Raw genomic sequence first — 21406 nt, 5'->3', positions numbered from 1 at the left:
TTTTCATAATTTTACCCAGAAATCACATCCTTTTATGGAAGAGGGCTTGTTTTCACTGGTCCCTTGATGAAAGGGACAAGTGCCATTACTCATTTCCAGACACCGGGTTGTCAGCTTCCAAAGGATGATGGCAACTGATCTCAAAGCACTACTGGTGTCACAGCCATGGCCTGTGTACTGTAAGTCAAAACCAATAGCCTGGTACTTGAGACGCACTGCCTTCTCTTCAGGAAAACTACAGAAATTCCAGGCTTACAAAACAGCCAGATTTTACAAACTTGGACTTGATTCGTGTTTAGCATGAATAAAATGCCAATAATTGAGTTAAATAAGACTAAAACATTACTCCCTAACCTCTAATTCCACAAACTAAGCAATCGTGTGAGAGAATAATTACTCGTGCTGGCTGTAAGGAAATCCTTCCCCTCTCTAACAACACTCTTCAAATTTCAGCAGCACTCATGTAAACATCCCACCAAATAAACTTATCTCCACTGACATTACTTCATGGTTTAAATGAGTAAAGCAATGCCTTCGGGTTCATAAGAAAAAAAAGTGATGCAAGTGCTCGGAAAGCAATTCTTATTAGTGTTATTTAGTTTACAAATAAATTCCTATTCAGTAAGTAAATTTTGATATTTATTGTGAAATTTAGTTCAAAAGTTGAGGCTGCTAATTTTTTATGAGAGAAGGCACAACCTTTTTAAGACCAAAAGGGACTGCTAAGTAAAACTACAGGCCAAGGAAGCCTATGCAGTCACTGCTGTCAAGTTTGAAAGACTATTTTTAGCTAAGACAGCATGACAGCAACACACCCAATCATAATTTGAACTTCAAAGTGATGAAGAATTCATCCTGCCCCTATCTGATGTTATGCTCAGAAGGAAGATGTTCTACAAGCTCCTATTACTTTGTACCTTCTGCAATATGTAGCCCTTGGCGCATAATTATGGTCATGCATTTCATTCATTAGTGAAACATGAAATTAAAAAAATACAAGCTAAAAAATATAGCGAGTACACTAAATTCACTTTGTGTTATTTACACCATAGAGAAATCTTAGAATTCTGTTCACAGCATGTTGATTCATTTAGGCAATGAGAAACTGAGTGGGCTTTATCCTGTTGTGCAAACATTCCTGCATGCAATAGCTGCTTCAGAGCTCAGAAAAGAGAGAGAGGTGATGCCCGTTTTAGAAAAAGGAAAGAAGAAACATTTCCATTCTGAGTCAGAAATGTGGAAGCTTCAAATTCAGGAGGAGTTCTCTCTTTCCAGAAGAAAAGTCATAGAAGCAAATGGCTTCCAAGTATAATTTGCATAACTTTTGTTTCTAATGTGAAATGTCAGCTGTAAAGGAAAAAATTTAAAAAACAACAAAATCAGACTTCATCCAAAGTCCTTCAACTACATTTGCCTTCTCTCCATCAAGTGTGAAAAAAAAACACGTGCATTTTTAAAGATATTGTAATACATAAAAGAATGTGAACTGCAGTCTACAAAAAAAGAATAAGCACAAAGTTTTAAACCTCTCCCCCAGTGTGATTCATGCACACAAAAGATACAGGATTTGAACAATTTGCATACATCTTCAGGGAGTACACAAATCTACACCCCTCCTTTCCTACATCAATAGCAAAAGCAAATTCCTATTCAGTCTGAAATACAAAACAGGCAATGAAGAACTGAAAAATTACATGTGCTAAACTTAAGTTGGATTCCTACCACTTTATTCTGCTAATTTGAGAAAATAGTGCATACTTCTGATGATGGCAACATTTGTGGCAGAAGCAGAAGGAGCCTGAGAACTGGTGCGTCCACAGCCCAAGATCCCCTCTAACTACTAACTGCTCTTCAGGTTGGTTGTGCAAAAGGCTGACAGTATCTGTCCATACTGAGCAGTGCAGTGGATGGAACGGCATGCCTCCAGCCTTGTTTTTGCCAATGATAGCATTCCAGGGGGGTGGGGGGAGATGAAAGTGAGGGAAGGCCAACAAAACAGAGCTGGACTGATGTCTTCAGGATAAGTTATTCAGGATAAATCTGGAGTAATGCTTAAGTCTGAGTCCCAGACACAGCAGAACAAAACTGACCTTCACAGGGTTCATTTCTGCTATCCAAACCAGTGTCTTTTTGTAGTTCTTCCCTTCTGAAGGGCTGTCTTCAAGTATTACCCACTGATATCCTGTGTTCCAGTTTCATTCACTATAATTGTGGTCTAGTTTCACAGGGTTTCCTTACTTATAGAGGTGTTATGAAGATAACAGTCACAAGAAAGCCTGCTACTTCTGCACAGAGAGCCAGAGGACATTTTGCAAGCAAAACAAGAAATCCTCTTCATTGCATGATTGGGAAAGAGCGCACTGCATATAGAATAGGAGGTTGCACATGGAATGCAAGGATTAAAGTTCAGTGTAAACAGTTGCTTTATTTGCTATCACTGCTGTCCAGTGACTTAGATGTCTTGGTCCCAGTCATGCAAAGAACAGCAATCTTTCTTCATACACACACACACACACACACACACACACACACACGTCTACACAAAATGTGCTATTGTAGTTTCTTTCACAGGAAGGAAATATTCTTCACAAAGTACTTTAGTAATGGCTTAAAGTACTTTAAATAACTACACAGCCTTAGTTATTTAACTAAAGAATTCTGTGATTAACTTCTTTAAGTATTTTCTCTTATTCTAAACACCCAAAACTTTCACAAAGTACCGGAAGCCTCAGATATGCAAGAACTGCCAACTTTGCCCTTGGAAGATTTGAAAAAAGTTCTGAAAGTAAACTACCTTGCTCAAAAAAAAAAACCCACTTTTTTTTCCTTGGTGAAAATGGGAGTGACTAGAGAATGGACAGAATCTTCCTTATATTTCTGTTGCACTGATTAAAACACTAGAAATACTTGCAATTCCTTATGCAAATTTTTCCTACATCTGCTTTAGGCTATTTTGGCTGTAACATCTATGAACTCTAATTACTTCGAGCATTCAGTACCATACATATCCCTGTTGATCTGTGATTTTTTTGGTTTCAACACATACAATTGCACTTCACTTGGTTGAAAGGACATTCTGCGAGGATGACTTGTACACCAATGTACTTCATGGGCAATTATTGTATGAATAAAACAGTGATGCTAACAGCTTTTGTCTGTGTCTTAGTTCAATTTTGTGTCAGGGTACCTATGCACAAGCTTACCTGTGCAGGAGAGAGGAAGAAGATGTACATATGAATCACTTAAAAGTCAAATGAACAATCCTTTAGCTTCATGAGAAAGGAACTATGCAGTCCCTTTGCAAAACACAAAATAACTTTGCAGGCAAAAAAAAAGCAATTACTCAATAGATTTTTTTTTCCTTGAAGACAATACACAAGATTAATAGAAGCACTCTCCTTACGAGTAAGCCCTCTCTCTAAATTAGCTTAACCTACTGTATACAGCACTAAGCATTTCTACATTTTGTGCATGCTTTTAGGGTTCCATTGATAGCTGCGTCTACAGAGGTATTTTGTTTTACTGACATGCACACAATGCACGTTGTTTACCTCATCAGAAAGAAGAATTAGTACTGAAGAGTAAGACAGAGCTCATAAAAAAGACAATCATGCAAGTTATAACCACCTACCTGTACTAGTGCGATATGTGCCTGTGTGTGCTGGTTGCAGAGGGTCCCCCTGACTCTGGCTGAGACTCCTCATAGGGGGCTTCTGATAAACTCTGTCTTCGTAAATAGGATCTATATGATGTTCTGGAGACTGCAGTGCCCTTAACTCGGAGCCAAGGTGGCTGTGCTGGCTGCTGTAAGATGCCCGAGACCCAGCTGCAAATAGATTTAAGAGATATTTAAGACAGAGGAAAAACAAGCAGTAAATACAGACTGATTTCATGAAGTTCACTTGAAAGTTGCAGTTCAAAAACAACAAAAAAGCTTTCAATATACAAACAGCACACAACAGCAGCATCAGCAGATCACTTTGGTTCACTTCAGTTCCAAAGCCTATTTTCTTGGAAAGAAATAACATTTCAGAGACATATTCTGAAAGGCCACTAAAAATCTTCTACAGGGATGGGGGAGGGGAGAAGCTCTGAGGTCCAGGAAGGCCCTAAGCCCAAATATGACCACAGAACAACCAGGAAGGGGGAGAAGGACAAGAATCAGAGTCAGAACTGGCTTCATGTGTTATGCCTGTATCTTAAGATCTAATCATGAAATAAGTTAAAGCTGATAAACAGATGTAGTTGTATGAAGGCTGATCTCTTTGCTGCTCACTGGATGTACACCAGAACAGTTGAGCCTTATCAACATTTTGTCCTCTACCATTAAAAAAAAAAATCTACTTCTATGACTTCCTACAACTTAAATCTTAAATCTCTGAAGATGAATAAATTAAACACGCCATCTGGAAACAATATTGCAAGGATGCAACATTTCTTTCCCCCACTCTAATAAGATCAACTGGAATTGCATTATTTTTGTGCTATTGAAATATTATTTTCTACCACGACATTGAAAAAGAGACTTGTATACATTTCTAGCTGTGATCATTACTCTTATCACTTGACTTGCTTCATCACATTATGAGCTTTAGTACTTCAGTCCTGCAGTCTACTTGCAAGATTCCCAAGGATAGTAATGAGGAAGGCATAAAAATGTTACACATTTGAAAGGCAAGATGACGACAACTACACAAGCAACACTTGATGAAGCAGGGTCTTACACCACAACGTGACAATGTGCTATTTAAATGTGTAGAAAAGCAATCAGATTTAACTACCATATCCCTTGCTGATACTCCTATGAGATTAAAATCCTGGATGCGGGATCATCATGTATGGGCTGCCCATACAAGCTGTGTAGCCTTGCCTGCTGGAATTCTCTACCACGTTCATTGTATTTACAGAAGTTTTGTTGCAGACACACTAAATAGTAAGAAAATGCAAAGCAAATATATAAAGTGATATGCAGTACCAGTACAGGACAAATGAAAAAAAGATACACAGAATCACTTAAATCTTAGTAAAATTGTCTGGAAGACAAGAATTTCTCCTGTTCCCTTCTTTTTAATCAGTTTGTGCCACACTCAGGTTTTCTTTGAAAATTTTCAACATACATGCCTGTTTTATTTGCATATTTTTCCCTTCAAACATTTTTCAGACTGAATTGCCACTAGTACACTACCCCAAGTTTCCTCGTTCCCTTTATTGGAAAGGATCTCAAAGATACATTTTACCTAGAACTACTGCAATTATCCAGGAAGCTGATATTACTCTTAAAGGATTAAGTTCTTCATGATACATGTTTTCAAACGCTCTTTAGCCTTGCATCCAAGAATTGTAAGAAAGGCTTAGGTTGAAGAGACCTCAAAGCCTGCCCAGACCCAACTCTGTGCCATGGGCAGAGCTACCACCCACCAGCTCAGCTGCCCAGGGCCCGTCCAACCTGGCCTTGAGCACCTTCAGGGATGGGGCACCACATCTTCTCTGGGCAGCTGTGCCAGCGCCTCATTACTCTGAGTAAAAAAAAAATAAAGAAGTCTCCTCCTAATATCTAATCTTTCCTCTTCCAGTTTTAAACAACTCCCCCTCACCCTATTATTATCTGCCCATGTAAAAAGTCAGTCTCCCTCTTGCTCATAAGCTCCCTTCAAGTACAGGAAGGCCACAGTAGGTCCTTGCATCTTGGTGACTGATTTTCAGAACAGCCCCACCAAAGCCTACCATTCTTCAGAGTGGTCTAAAATACAGCTGATAGTGATAATATTCAAATTTTTGCATCAACTGTTTTTACTGCATATTTGGTTCAGTCTGTATTTACTGAAAAAACGTAGGAAAAAAATGAGGGCAACGTTTCAGTGGTTCAAAATTGCATCAACAAAGCAGACTTGATACAGAATAGAGAATTACACTTCCTTATAGAGGTACAGCAAGCCTTTTCTCCATTTACAAAATAATAATGCTCTTTGGAGCAATAGATTTTCCTTGTACTTTTGCTTCCAGTGAACAGAAAGATTTTTTCCCATTGAACTCCATGGCAGTATGATCTAAACATTAACTTGTTCTCATCATGAGAGCCTTATAGTAAGGTAGCCTTAATTAATGCTCTACCAATTGTACTAAATATGCAAGTGGCAAATACCAGTTTATATGAAAAAAACCACAGTGGTATATTTGATTACTGCACGTGCTATTAGGACTAGAACACTGCTGGACTGAACAGTAAAGATACGTATAACTAGAGAAACTTCTTAACCTGACTGCATTATAGACCAAACAAACAACAGAAAGAAGATGGGATAAACAGAAAAAGAAAGTTATTACTTGTCCATTCTCCCTAAAACACTTCAAGATGACAAAGTTCTCAACAGATAATTGAAATACTTTTATCTCACAAATATAGCCAAATCCCTATGACCCACAAACTATCAAATCCCAGAAGTTAGAGCTGAACATGAGCCATTCTAGCATTTCTCCTTTTGTATCATGAGACTGTTACTGAAATGGTTGCTTTTATTATCTTATTAGACAATTTCATGTTTTTTTCCTTAAACATACTGCTTATCACCTTCAAAGATGATACAACTTACTCTACACGTGTCTATGTAATTTTTGTGTTAAATATTTGTTAATTCATGGAGAATGACAAAACCTACTCTATAATTAAATAAATACTTTTTAAGGTAAGTCCCTTAAACATGTTTAACCCCAAGCAGAATCTGATACTTTTCTATAGGACTTGGTAAGCAATTTTAGCGTGTAATTTCTAAACAATAAGACATCAGTATTTAAAATACTAATGCACTTTAAAGTTCTCCAATTTTGTAAATAAATAGATAAAAAGATGAAAAATCAAGATCACTTTCAGCGTTTATATTAAGCTACTGCTTCAAAGCCTGGGATAGTTCTGTCTTCAAGTAAATTCTCTTTTCTATTGACACTTCAACATTTATTTATGTATCTACACTTAAAAGCAACAAATTTTATTGCATGTTTTAAGTATTACAATAACTAACGATAATACTGTAACATGATGGAAAGCTCAACAACAGCAGTGTAGCAAAGCCCTAGGCTGCCACAAGTGAGACTTGCTCAAATGCAACAACCCTGAACACAGACATAAAGAAAAGAAGCTACTTACTTTTTAGAAGGCCTCAGGCACACAGGGACCTCCAGCAAGATACCCTCCTCTCTACTGCCAACCCTTAAATGAGGTCTAGAAGGGGTGGATCCTGGCTCCACCCCTTCTGGTCACTCAGGTGCATTGCATGCAGCTGAGCTCCCCTGGGATGGCCCTGCCTTCCCACCAGGTGCTCAATCACTGGATCATTTCTGCTACAGCAACCAAAAACCACTGGGAGAGAGGAGACTGTTACATCTGCTGCCAACGCCAAAGATCACATTGATATCTTCAGAAAAACTAACATACAATTATAGCTGAAATGAACTGTATGTTTGTAGACTTGTAGGGTTTTATATTAAAGAAAATGAAAGGCTACATAATGGCTTTCACAACTGCATTCCATCTCATCTGTACACTCAGCCCTTCTCTATCATGTTGTGCTGTTATTATAGAAGACATTGGAAAGATGGTTAGAATAATTGATCAAAACCAAGGCTGTGAACTGAGGAAAACTGATGCCACTGAGAAAAGGACAGGGAAAGCATAACTCCTGCCCACACCTCTAGGTTAGCAGCAAATGGCTACAACCTTTACAGCGTGATGCTGTCAGCTGATCTGCATTGTTTACCTCAAACAACCTGCACTAATGCAGTCTAAAGCTCTCAGAGGTCCTGAGAAGCAACAAGGTCAGAATGGCAAAGCAATGATCGATATACTACCAGGAAATAATAAACATGGAATTACCAGGCCCATTAGTATTCTCACAGTCAAGGAGGCTCACTGCTCAGAGAAATTGCTTCCCTGAACTTAAAGCTATCATGAAGGCACTGCATACTCCAAACTGTAGTTGCCCAAGCCCTGTTCTCATCAGCCACCATGCCTTCAATCTGTCACTCTAAGTTTCTTGAAACCACAGCAGCGATGTGCACTGAGTCCACCCATATCTCTCTTACCTCTGCAAATAGGTTCATTCCCCATTCCCTGACCAGCCCACACATACCAGTAACACCATTTTGGTCTTGTGAGACCACAGGGCATCAAGTCCATTCAACACAAGTCTACAAACAAAAATTCAAGGACAACTAATTACTAAATCTACAGTTCGGCAAGCTGTTAATTATAAATGATGCATTTAGTGTGAGAACAGACATAAAATTCTTATAAGCACATTTCTGAAGAAATAGTTATTTTTCTCCCTTCTAGCTTAAAAAATAAAAAAAGTATTGAGAAGAAGAAAACTTATTTGAGGGCTGAAGAAACTACAGTTAATTCTTAAGTAGTTGTATGGGAACTGTTGAATCCATGGCCTGAATCACTGATTGATCACCTGAGGCGAGCACTGAGTCAGCCCTGGGAGCACAGGTGAAGGCAATTCAGCTGCGTGACCGGAAGGGGTGGAGCCAGGCTGCACCTCTCCTAGACCCCATTTAAGGGCTGACTGCCACTTCTTTCTGGAGATTGCTCTCTTTGGAGTTTTCTACTGTGATCCTAGGATACAGATAAGCATTTCATTTATTTCTAATTATCCCTTTCCACCGTGATGCTCTTTCTAGCTATATGATCTATAAAATACCAGCCTAACCACACCACTCTGTGTGTCTGTTGATTGTACAGTAGTCAAGCAGTGTAATCTTTAGTTTAAAAAAAGGTTGAGGAATTATTTGATTGCAGTGCTGGAGGTGCATTACAGCAGAAATTATGGAGAAGACTAGATGGCTCTAGAAGAGCTGCAAGAGAAAACAGAAAGAAAGCAAACAGGATAGGTTGAAAAAATCCAAATGGGGTACATTTGTTTTTAAAACAGCAAATAATTGACTGTAAGAACAAAGCATACAGAAAGTCTTCTCTACTTTCTGAAGTGTCTAAAGTAAAACCGACTGAAAATGGAATGCCTATTCTTTCACATCTCTATGGAGCTCACAAAAACAGATAGTGGTTAGGCTCCAGGAGAGGAATAATGTGAGCCCCAAGTCAGGTGCATCTGGTTATGAAAACAGAGAATTTAGGACCAGCCAGGTGTTTTTCAGAACTTTCACTGCATGAAGATACCACACTCCTAGAAGCTTTGCTCTCTTCCTGCATCTAAGGGGGGTAACAGAAACCAGGAGGAGTGCAATCCTAACTACTGGAGACTAAAGGGAATCTCTATTCTTTATTTTTAAGAAAAGCCCTACTAGATGAAGATTTCCCTATTATTTAGTGGTATGGAAAAATGGTTGAGTCCTAGGAAAATGTTTTTGGGGCTCTTTACTTTGAACAAAGTCTCATTTTCCAGTAGAAGAAAGATACTGTAAACAGACAAATGTAACATGAGAGAAATATATAAGAGAATCCCCAATTCCTTTTTCAGACCTTCTGCAAGCTGTCGTGGAAATAAATACAGTAGACACATTTAAATGACACTGGTAATTCAACAGTTTATACCAACATAGTAAACTGCTACACTGGCAGCATTTTTCATTTTAGTAAGCTAGAGTCATTAAAGCTATTTGAATTAAAAGATATACAGGCATTTATATATGCCTTAGAATGGCTTTTGTTTGTGCCCTTTGTGACAGCCTTTAAGAGTCACCCTGCCTTGCTCAAGCCCTATGGAGCCCTATGAATTCATGGTCCTCTGAGCAGCTCCAAGTGCAAGAGCATATAGGGCTGCCCTCCTCTCCAGGACTTCAGAGCTCATTACAGTTATGAAGTACCCAAGTGGCAACCTCAGCGTGAAGAAAGTTGTCCAGATTTGACTGGATAAACCATTCAGTCCCTCATTTGAAAGTCTTCCATCACAAACCAGTCGTCAACAGCCCTGCTAAAGCAGCTTCCTTACGTCTGTGATACAGCGATATCAATAATGAGATGCAAGTTAAGAGTAAAACTCAATGTCCATTATATTACAATAAGAAACAATTACCAGTAATGTGTTTACACTGGTTAACCTAACTTGATTACAACTGCACTCATTGCAACACATTTTATCTCTGGCTACATCAGGCTCCAACTATCAAGCTCAGATTTGGAACACACTACAGTGTAGTGCACTCAGGAGATTTGATTTCTTAACAAAGAGGATTGACCACCCACAACTGCCTGTATAGATTTTTCATTTCAAACGTAATGACAACATCGCTCATGTAATTTGCGATGAGTTTTTCTTAGATTACAAGTCAAAAAACACAAAGAGCCACCCACACGATGGTAACACTGTAATAAGACAGCAATGAGACTTCAGGCATAGAAACTACAAGAGAAGCACAGCATTTTTTTGCACTCCTTTCAGAGTGAAGTGAAATGAGGTATAGCTTCATTATGAAAATGCAACACGGGAGAAAGAGGATACAAATAGTAGAATTTCTGATCTGAACTCATACGTAAGGAGATATTTTAATAGCCACTAAACTGTCTTAGTTTACTTGTAAAGAAACTAATGTGAAGCCAGGTGCAAAATTAGAGAGTACTGATGAAAGAGGAGGGGAAAGAAATCAAACATCTGCAACAAGAATTTTGGTAAAATACTGACCTTTTTTGCCAGAAATGTATGCAGAAACCTCTCCAAAGTGCTTGTTTGATAACATTCATCTTCTCCTTATACCATCAGAAAAGAACAGTATGATCTACAACAAATGCTACTGATTCTACATCGAGAAATAAACTCAGAAAACAGGTTTATGGCAGCGCAACCTGATGAACAGCAAAATACCAAAGAAAATGTCTCTAACCCAAGTGCTGAAAGTGAATGCAAATTGTCAAGAGGTGACAGATGGTTACATTAACCAGTAAGACGTGACAGGCCATATGGCAGGACCAGCTAATGCATACCTCAAGTGCATCAGTTTGCGCCCCCAGCACACCAACGATCTGCCCTAACAAACCAAAATAGACTCTGAAGTGAATTCCTTTTAATTCAAGCTGAGCTCTTTCTTCAAGTTTTCTCATCTGTTTAGGTTTTATATATGCACACTCTAAATATACTGATATCGGTATCAAGGTTTTTTTGTTCCTGTTGTTTGGTTTCTACTCAAATACTGAAATAAAGATTAAGGAAAGGAATTTCAGAACTAAACTAGTTTTTATCTTTATACTTTTTTTTCCCCATTCTTCTTATGCTGCCCTGTTTGTAACCCAGAACTCTTCATATAAATAAAGGAGGTCAGTGATTGATTTGTCATGTGGGATGCCTTTTGACTCACATCTAACACTGGATGTCCAGAAATAATGACGTGTTACTTTTGCATCTGTGGTCCATATTAGTTTTTTTTGTGATCTTCTCTCCTAAAAGTCCTCAAGACTGCAAGAACATCCTTGCTTCACTTGTCAGCATCTTAGACAGCTTTTCTTCAGGCTTTCTATTTAAAAGATTGAAGTGCAATACAATGACCGGTCTGAGCTTTTTCTTGTAAACTATCACTGCACTGACAAACCCATTAGCAGTTCAGGTTCAGGAGTGTAGTTCACACCCTGGAAATTCCCAGACACAATTTGTCTGCTAACCAGATTACAGGTCTTAGGAAAGTCTCCTGAAAAGAGATTGTCTCGGGCTGCTTAAGGGACACTGCAAACCCACCTCTGACCTGAGGTTAGCACTTCTCACATCACTGCTAAAAATAAAGGAAACAAAAAAATTGTTCTAAGTGCAAGAAAGTTGAATGTCTATGTAAGAGTTTTTAGGATAAATCTTGTCCTATTAAAACTAGTTTTTAAACAAAATGTTGAAATTAATTACATTCCTAAATGCATTTAAAAGAGAAACAAAGAGAAGTATTTTCTTCGTTTTTCCTTGTTTACTCTTCAGTCATGCAATGTGTTTTTGCTGATAAGTTATAGTTATCAATTCTTTTAATTCTACAGTGGTCCAAATCTAGGAAAAAAGAAAATAACCCGAACCAGGCATTTTTGTTTCCTCACAAGCATTCTTCTTCCTGCAACTGTCCTCATTCTGCTGAAAAGGATTCACCTGCTTAAAACATTTTATCTAAAATAATTTGTTAGTGGAAGAAGAGTAGTGTGACTGGGAGCAAAGAGATAAGAGGCGAAGATAGCCAGGAAGAAACAGTAGATTAAATGTGACAGACAAGTTCAGGGAGACAATTCCCATTTCATTTCTGATCTAGGGAACCGTCACTGAAGCAAGAACAAAAAACTAGAACTCCCCTAAACGAACTACTACTACACTTGCCTTCAACATGGCAGAAAGTGAAAGATAAAAATCATATACATGAACTATGAACTGAGTGATCACATTGGGCATGATCCACGATAGGCCCAACCGCTATCACTTCATCAGTCACTGCAAACCAAAAGAGCAGCGAGCCTGCAATCCCTGGCACCAGGCCTGCCCTTCTGTCTGGGGCTCCTGGCAGCACAAGGGGGGATGCTGGTACTCCTCAGCAGCTGCAGTGCAGGCCACGTCTCCTCATCTATGGACCTCTCTGGGCTGGAGACCACTTCTAGCAGCCACAGTGATTTGCTAAAAAGGCACCACTGCCTCTGCTGAGGCAAACTGGGCATTACCCTAGTGATGGGAGCCCATGAAAACTCCGTTTGCTGACTGGGTTTAACAACATGGAAAAGCGCAGCCTCTAAAAAACCCAGCAGCTTGCAGCCCTTCCCCTGAACCAAGCAGTAGCTCAGCCAGCCTTCAGTGAGTAAGTTCCCCCACCAGAGCTGGGTGCATAGTGGGGAGCCAACTGGAACAGACATCTAGCGCCTAAACCAAACCAGAGAGGGAAACCTCAAACTGGCATAGAAAGCACGTGGATTAATGACTCTACTTTGCAAAAGACTAATTCTCAAAGTGAAAACAGTTCCCAGAAAGGGTACCAACACAAAACAAAACTCTCTGGGGGGTAATGAAGCATCAAAGTCTATCCAACTGCAACAGTCCTCCACTGGCCTTTGCTGGGCAACGTGGATTTCTGATCTAACCATACTGGCACTCCTGCCTGCTCTCAGTTGCAGAAGGTACTTTTCCTACTAACAGTGAAAATGCAAAGAAACCGTTCCAATGAATCTTGACCACACATTCATCTTTAAAAAGGATGCTTTTCTGTTGAATATTGCAAATACTTCTGAGACAAATGTGACATTTCAGACTCTGATACACAGCTGAAACCCAAGACACTACATTTGGGGTTTGCTCACCGAAAGAATTATGTTTGCAACTTATCTTCTGTAATTCCTTTTAGAATGAGATTGTGCATTATTAGATGCGTGAACAATATTAACTTTTGGAGATATTATCTCTAACACTTTGTATTCAAACTTGCATTTCAGCAGGAGAATGGAAGAAAGCATCAGATAGCATTGTTCTTTTGTGTCAAGTCATTTCTGATAGAATATTAAGCACTTTCTTCTCCCAGCAGCTTTCCCCTCCTCAGTAAGCATTTGTTAATTCACTGAGACCCCAGGTGTAGGTTTGTGACGCTCCAGGGGCAACGGGTCTATTATCTTTGTCTTTTTTTCAACCTCATTCAAGAAAGGGAATGTTCCTTGGATATTCTGTAATACACTACATACTCATCAAGTTTTCATCACCCACTTGAGACTCACTGCATTAAAAATATGAGTAAAACAATGCAGGTTTGACTAAACATATCAATTTCAATAAAATCTAACTAAATTCTTTAGTTATGCCTGTAAAACATGCGGACTACCGATCATCCACTTTTACAATTACAGCTTTTTGTTCAATAGATTGTTATAGTATTATTCAAGCTGTTTTTAGGTTGTTCCCATTACATGTGCATTGAGACCTCTGCCAGAACACTTAATAGTAATCTCCTATTATTAAAATCATTATAATTTACCACAGTTCTAACATGTCTGTTCTGAATAAAAGAAATGCCGAATGTAGAGACAAAGAAAAGCAGTACTGCTGCCACTGAGATCACAAAGGGCTTAAGGACTTAAGCAAAGGTTATATTGGAGTAATTATTGCATAGTTCCTATCAAATAAAGTTCTCTTTTATTCCATTATGTTTATTAACATGGCATCAAGAATAATAAGCTTTTAGTCTCAAACTTCCAGGAAGTCAGAAAAAAAATTCTCACATAAATCCTTCTGTAACAAACAAAAAGGAAATGGATGGTTACAGATTTTTTTGAGTAACTTATTTAAAACAAACAAACAAAAAGACAAAACAAAACAAACAACAACAAAAAAAAAAACCACCAACCAACCCAAACACAAAAAACCCAGCAGAGCAGACGATATAGTCTGCCATTAATCTCACAGATTCCAGTTATCCCTAAAAGCATAGAAAGAAAAGGACCAAGCTGCCAGAGTCCTGTCACTCAATTAGAGTGTAAGCTACACCGGTTGCTTCGAAAGTAATGCCCCCTATTTATTTCCATGGAAACTACAACAGATACAAAGAACACAATAATATTACTTGATAAATTCTCAGCTACAAAATAGTGTTTTTCAATGGAATCACCACCATTAGCTAATGTAGATGTTCAGCAAGCATTGATGAATGCCAATGGGTGCCATTTTTTCTGCATGGAGGAATTCAGTGACACACCTTAGTTTCATCTGCACTCCCATGTCAGATGCCATTTTGTCAGACTGCCCCTCTGCTGCCATCCATCACACAGTAACAAAATGGAATGGCATACTGGTGAGGAGGTTCAGCCCCTACCGCCATACCATAAACATCCACCTCTGATGTCGTGGGTCAAAATCATAAAATAGGAGGCATTACTTTAGGAGAAGCCCTCATAAAAAGAAATGGCAATGACAAATGCTGAAAAGGAAAAATGGTGACAGAAGGTCACCAGCAAAAGAAGGGCAGACCTAAGGTAAGAAACACAAGGAAGGTTCTCATGACAGTTAAGAACAATAGTTTGAAACAAACTGTTGGAGCAGTTCAGCTCCAAGGAGGACTTTAACAGCAGTTTCAATTAGAATGACAAGATGCGCTGTGGTCCAAAGGTGACAAACACTTTAGGGATTTTGAACCACCCCATAATTAGTTCCTGATTATTCATAAATGCAAATTAATATCATTTGCATGCCAAATGGTTACCTCATACGTGAAACCAATACTTCCAAGATCACATGACTGGCTGAAGACATTTGTATCAAGTTTGGTCTGATTTTACAAAAGCAGCCTGAACACTACTGCAGACAGGGAAAAGCAGTGACGTGCATCACAATCCTGACACACTTCAGAGAAAAAAAGGCTCTGGACTAAGACAGTAATTCTTGAATTCCCAGACGCTCAGGACAGTATCCTAAGAAGGACAGGACACCAATTAGATCGCTTTGAAGTAGACTGTTATGTTCAGCATTAGCTTCAGATTCTTGCCAAATGCAGCTCAAGGTGCAACGAAGGATGGCATGAACTAGACAAGAACTCCAACTTCAGACTGAAAGAAATGCACAATTTTGATGTGCTTGTTCAGAAACCAGAAAAGTGCAATCATGACTTGAGAGCCACTCTAACGTAGTTACCGGTTTCAACTTTTCAAGGGAAAACTGAAGAGCATTAGATAACACAAAGATCCTGAACACAAACCAAACACATCACAGCTGGCTAGCGAGAGACCTAAAAGCAAAGCCTGCTGTGTGAAAACATGCCACTAATGTGTTACTTTTCGTCTCCACTCCCTCCACGATCAGATGCTACCTCCCCAAGAGCTATCAGACACTTGATCTTGCCTTTGAAAAAAGGCTGGGAAATCCTTCACCAAATTACCAATTCTTGCTAGGATTCGCTAGTAGCCTCCATTTAGAAATTGTAGCTGTATAAGCTAGCAGCCTCTCTTATGGAAACATAACATCAGTTCTTTGTATAACAAGCTTCTTCATGTCTTGAAAATTCAGACAAATTAGTTCAGAAGAGGTCTGGAAAGAGTCTTCCCTGAGCGCAGAGGGCTCAGTTGTGTACAGCTCCCTGTCTAAAATCCTAACCATGCCTAACACTCACAGTTTTGCTTGTTACAAGATGAAGCCATGAAACACTTGACTGTATTCCTAAGATCTGTGTCTGATCCTATGACATGATTCTTAAGATAAGTAGTTAAGCAGGTCACTCAGGTCTTCCCTCACTCTTCTTTTCAGCCGAAGACCCCTAATTTGTAACCAGCTATTAATTGTGCTATTAGCTCAGCTCCTCTTCAAAACTGGGCAATTCTTTCTACACAAGATTTATCTTTCTCTGTTCAGAAAATGCTTCCTCATATCACAGTATCCAGAAGTTTCCTCGGCATACTCCTGGGTCTTGTGCCAAGATAATATATTGAAAAAATATTTTTCAAGTGGCTAAAAGAGCTCTTCTTGTGGAACGCGATTAGTCACATCCTTCCTTTCCACTAATTTTATCTTCAAAAAGACAAACTGAGAATTCTCCTTTGACCAGGTCCTCATCCAACTCCATTCTTGCAAGAACGTCCATCTTCTCTAGCTTAACTAAGTATTTCCCAAGTGGCACTACAGAAAACGTGTACTCACAGTTTTGATAGGAAACAGAAAAACATCAGATATAATGTAAGAAAAGATCAGTGAGTAAGTCATTCTAGCACAATCTGGCTTTGGTGAGCTCATGTTGCAAATTACCCCATTAACCATTTCCTCTTCAGTGTTGTATTATTCTCTTTATCAGCTTTTGTCATGTCACAAAGCGCTGCTCTTAGCCCCAACTCTCTCCCCTTCCAAGGAATCCAATTTACCCTTCTTTGCAAATCACATTCCCAAGCCTTCAGGACAAAGCCTTTGAAGAGCTTCTGGCACCTTTTGGTGAGCCAACTTGAATCTGTATCCCTGGTGATCTGCAGGATGCTGAGAAGGTGGGGGAAGGACCCTATGGAATGGATTCCTTGCACTTTCTTGACACAGGAAACCTGCCCCAGCATCGCAAAGTCAGAGCTCCTTCCCCATCTTTACTTTCCTCCCAGGCAGCACAGTTTAAGCTCATGGCTAGCCCTATTCTGAAAATCAAAAGGTTTTACTGCCCAAGAGCAGCACAGCTGGCCACCTGATAAAAGAACTGGGCTCACAGCTGGGTAGGAGAAGGACGCTAAGAGGCCATAGCAAGATACAAACATATACTATGTAAGAGACAGAAATATGATAAAGTGTGTTCAAAAATTTCCTCAGATAAAATGAGAGTTGCCTTACATTTGTAGCTACTTGCATTAGAACTAATATGGCGCTTTTCTATCCTTCACTTACACACCACAAGTTACTACTTGATGCACTTGTTAATAAAATCATCAAACTGGCAGTTTCATATGCCATGCCTTATAATTGTAAGATTAGTCATCGCTTGGTCCTTCTGATTTCAGAATATTAAATTCTGACTTTTGATTCTACCCACTTATGATAATAAACAGTTCCATGAATTCATTATCATTAGACTATCTCCTTCTGCCCTAAGTAATACCATGTTTACTAAAGACAAAAACTGTCCTGTCTGCTCTGGGTCTACACCTGGGCAATCAAGTTCAATCCCAGTACTACAGAAAAATTGGTCTCATCTCCACAGCTGCTCACAGGGTGTATTTGGCCCAATGTAGTTTCTGTCAGCCACCACTGACAAGTCCTGTGAACACTTTGCATCTCAGCATGGGCGTACAGACACTTTCCCACCCACGCTTTAGCTTTAAATAAAGGGAACTTTCCTTATTTCCCCAACTTGCACTCTTCCTTTCATAATTAACCACTTTACTTTTGATCAGAAGCACCTGCACTTCTGTTAAAGCAGCTGTGTGCACAGCAGAACCAAAAGCTGTTAGATAGCCCACCAGAAGACTGGTTACTTTGCTCACTGGTTCTGCACTGACTTCCCAGATCACAACTACTTGGTCTGCTGTAGACAACGTGTGTGCCACAACAACAATATTGATTCCCATCACAATAAAAATGAAAGCGTCTTCTCCCTTCCCTTGAGTATACAGAGAGCACAAGGGACTAAGGATTTCTGCTCCTATTTACTGAGGCTTTCACAATAAACATTTCCAGACTATTGCATAAAGCGTCGCAATGGGATTTCAGACCATGAGGAAGCTACAGCTCGCACTTCTGCACCCTTGGTCCAGTGCACAAGCAAGGTAAACAAAATCCAATTTACATCACACAGTACAAGCAGTTCCACTGATGCCACAAACCTGAGCAACAGAAATTGGACTTCTCCTTGCCTAATGCTCCCCACCCCCTATAACAGCATTCCTTTCTACTCTAAGCAGACGAGCCAAGGCCAAAGAGATTTGTGAGGGCCCAAATCACACACCTGTCAGCTGGAGGGACAACCAGATACACGGGGGCATCATTCAGGCCTGAGGGACAAAGCAGTAGTAGGACAGGCACAGGCAAGACAGCCCTATCGGCATGCGTTCAAGAGCCAACAGTTGGGACCTATCATAGTCCACGATACTCAAAATGTTTCACATAGTCTCCAAGCCTAAAAAAAAAGATAATACAGATCACAGAATCAAAGAATCACCAAGGTTGGAAAAGACCTCCAAGATCATTCAGTTCAATAGGCTTTGTGATTTAAGAGCGTCAGTACTAGCTAATGTCTTTTCATATTGCTAAACAAAAGTTCCAAGAAGTTAACTTTCCAAAGCACTGTTCTACAACTTAATATATTCTGTGAGATTTCAGTAGCAAAATAAATAAATAAATAAGATCCTTTGATAAAGAATGAAGAAGCTCTCAGCTATGGACACTGACTTCTCCGCTAGCTTTTTGCCAAGCTCTTCCCCTAACTCTTTTCAGGAGGTATACAAGCATAGACAGTTGAAATTCTACTCTGATACTTAAGAAATTTCTTCAAGTGGTTTGCATGCTTATGAGCAGCCCTTGAATCCAGCATTCTAGGTTTTACTCCTCAAGTTCAAGACCAGAGGCCAGAAACTGCACACCAGTTTGTATGGTTAAAAGCAACAGCAAAGGCCTTGGCGGCACTGATCTGAAGCATCTTTGATATTGCATTCACCTAAAAATCCAGAAACAGCCACTGACACATGGTTTCCCACATTTAGCCAAACTACTGCAATTTTGTGCCAGTTTGATCTGTTTTCAACAAAGTTGTAAACTGGTTTTCTTTGCCCAGGAGCTTGTTACCTTAAAATAATTACCCTTTGAAAGACCACCAGGAAGATCAGTTAGGTGATCTACCACATAAAGAAAAGGAAGCCAAGGGAAAGGTTTTGACCAGGATGCAAATTTAGACACATTTGCAGTGTTTACTCACACAGGAAGCCAAAGCTCAAGCTCATTAGCTCCAAGACATACCCATGCAGACCAAGCCTCCTTACTTGCTTCTGTCAATTACCTCTCTCCTGAATTCCAAGATAGTTCTGAAAGATGCAGAAGCAAAAACCATAGCAATAAGAAGATATTTAAAAGACATCTACCTTACGCCTTCTGCTTTACTGCTGAAGACTCCCCTTTTCAGATGTCTTCTCTAAGGAGGAGTTGAGCACTCTGGCGAAAGTTCTAATTGAAACAATTGATAACTTAATTATCACTGAAGGAATAGGTGGAAGCAGAACTAGTGGCAAGGAAAAGCGAAGTGAGCACTGAGATGTGTATTTGTATCAGCTGCGAGTCCAGCATCAGCACTTCTACGCTCTGGGTTGCAATCAGAAGAAAACTTGTGTCTAAAATACTACTAAATAACTCAAAATATTATTTTGTTTTGTTTTCTTGTCCAAAAGAGTCTCAAAACAAACAAGAGTAGAAGGAGGGAAAAAAATATCCTGTTTGTCAAAGCACAAAAGGGCATTAACAATGTTCTCATGTAGAAAGGCTCTGAGAGGCAGATATAGGAATTTTCCAGCTAATAAAAACAAACAGAACCTAGGAAAAAAAATCAATAGAAGACTATTTTGATTAAAATTAATGAAGCAATTTTGTTCTCCCTGTAAAAGAAATACAGGATTCTGTAATAATAAAATAAATAAAGTTAAGGGAAACAGCAGAGCGTCCTTTTTGTTATCATCAATCGAATTGATAGCCCAAGTCTCACTGTTTATAAGTTAATAGTGGAAAATCCAAAGATTTTCCTTTCTTATTTGTCCAAAGAAGACTGCTTAATTGGCTCAGCCCTACGTCTCAAAAGGATGATTTAAAAGCACTAGCAACTTCTAATTCTGGGTGGTGCAGATCTCCTTGGGCTTAACGCTGGGTTTAATGTTTTCCTTGCACTTTCAGTACTTGCAATGCTCTGTTCAAAACCTGAATGATGATGCATGCCATGAAGTCTTGCCTACATATGTGAATGCTGGCAGTCAAAAAATAAAATTTTTGCTTGCATAAAGTTTAAATTCCTTGAGGAGGCTGATGGTAACTTGGCTTAGCGCTAATGCTGATTCTAATACTAACTCTGCTAAAAGAGCTCTTTCCTCCTCATGTAGAGGCATGAAAGAAGAGGGTGGATGCAGGTAGGCTCACAAGCAGTAATATGGCCATTCTGGCACAAATGCACAGCAGTGTGATTTTGTGAGAATTTGTAACACTAAGCTAGATTTTTTTTTTTTTCCCATTAAGATGGCAACGACTTAATGACATATAGACGATCTGGTATTTTCATGCAATTGAGAGGAAGACTAAATCCATGCCAGTGGTAGTATCAGTTATCCCATACGCAGTCACATCAGCTGATCTGTTCTGTGCCTGTACGATCACAACCCAAAATGCTAGAACTTGTCAACACTCACCAACAAACAGCAGTCCTGCCATAAACAGGAAACCAGGTTCAACATATCATATGCAATGAAAAGCATACAGAAGGAAAAAGGACAAAGGAGGGTTCCCAGCAAAGTGCAAGAGGAGCAAGACAAGACAGATGAAGGAGCAGAAGGAATCAGTTAAGACCCTGATAAACTTACAGCTCTTTGCACTATAAGACTAAAAAGCGCATTTCTGTATTAACTCGTGCCACATTTTTCTGTCAGCAGCATCACAATATTGTAATGTTAATACTGCACATGCACACAGTTCTATCTCAGAGACGACAAATGACTTCTCTTTCTTATTTTACAGAGACTAGAAAGAAGGTTCTGCTTGCAAACAGGAGAAAGAGCATTGAAGATTGTTTTTTGTAGGTAGTATCAGAAGCGTCCATGGCACATTCCAGATCTTGTTTCAATGTTACATGTCTTGACACAAAGAATCGCTGCATGAGGTTCTTACCACCTAATATTACACAGTGATTCACATCAACACACATTTCCTAAACCTAACCTTTCCAGTGGGCTGAGAGACTATGAGGCTGTCTTCAAACATATCAGTGGATATCTGAACATATCACCTCTCCTATGAGGACAGGCTGAGAGAGCTGGGGC

At 39.4% G+C, this 21406-nt stretch overlaps 1 protein-coding gene across 9 annotated transcripts in view; it reads right to left on the bottom strand.

The window, feature by feature from the left end:
- Positions 1-21406, bottom strand: part of CTNND2 (catenin delta 2) — a 623362-nt gene that overhangs the window by 245285 nt on the left and 356671 nt on the right. For all 9 annotated transcript variants that reach the window (XR_001465252.4, XM_040695591.2, XM_015282257.4 and 6 more), the window contains one exon: positions 3632-3826. Coding sequence is in view for 8 of the 9 variants with exons in the window: in XM_040695591.2 (XP_040551525.1) it covers positions 3632-3826 (195 nt within the window). In the remaining variant the exon portion in view is untranslated. The remainder of the gene's footprint in view (positions 1-3631; positions 3827-21406) is intronic.

The sequence above is a fragment of the Gallus gallus genome, chromosome 2, assembly GCF_016699485.2.
Source record: "Gallus gallus isolate bGalGal1 chromosome 2, bGalGal1.mat.broiler.GRCg7b, whole genome shotgun sequence".
NCBI classification, from domain to species: domain Eukaryota; kingdom Metazoa; phylum Chordata; class Aves; order Galliformes; family Phasianidae; genus Gallus; species Gallus gallus.
Note: the sequence above shows the minus strand (reverse complement) of the source record. Positions and strands in the feature narration are given on the sequence as shown.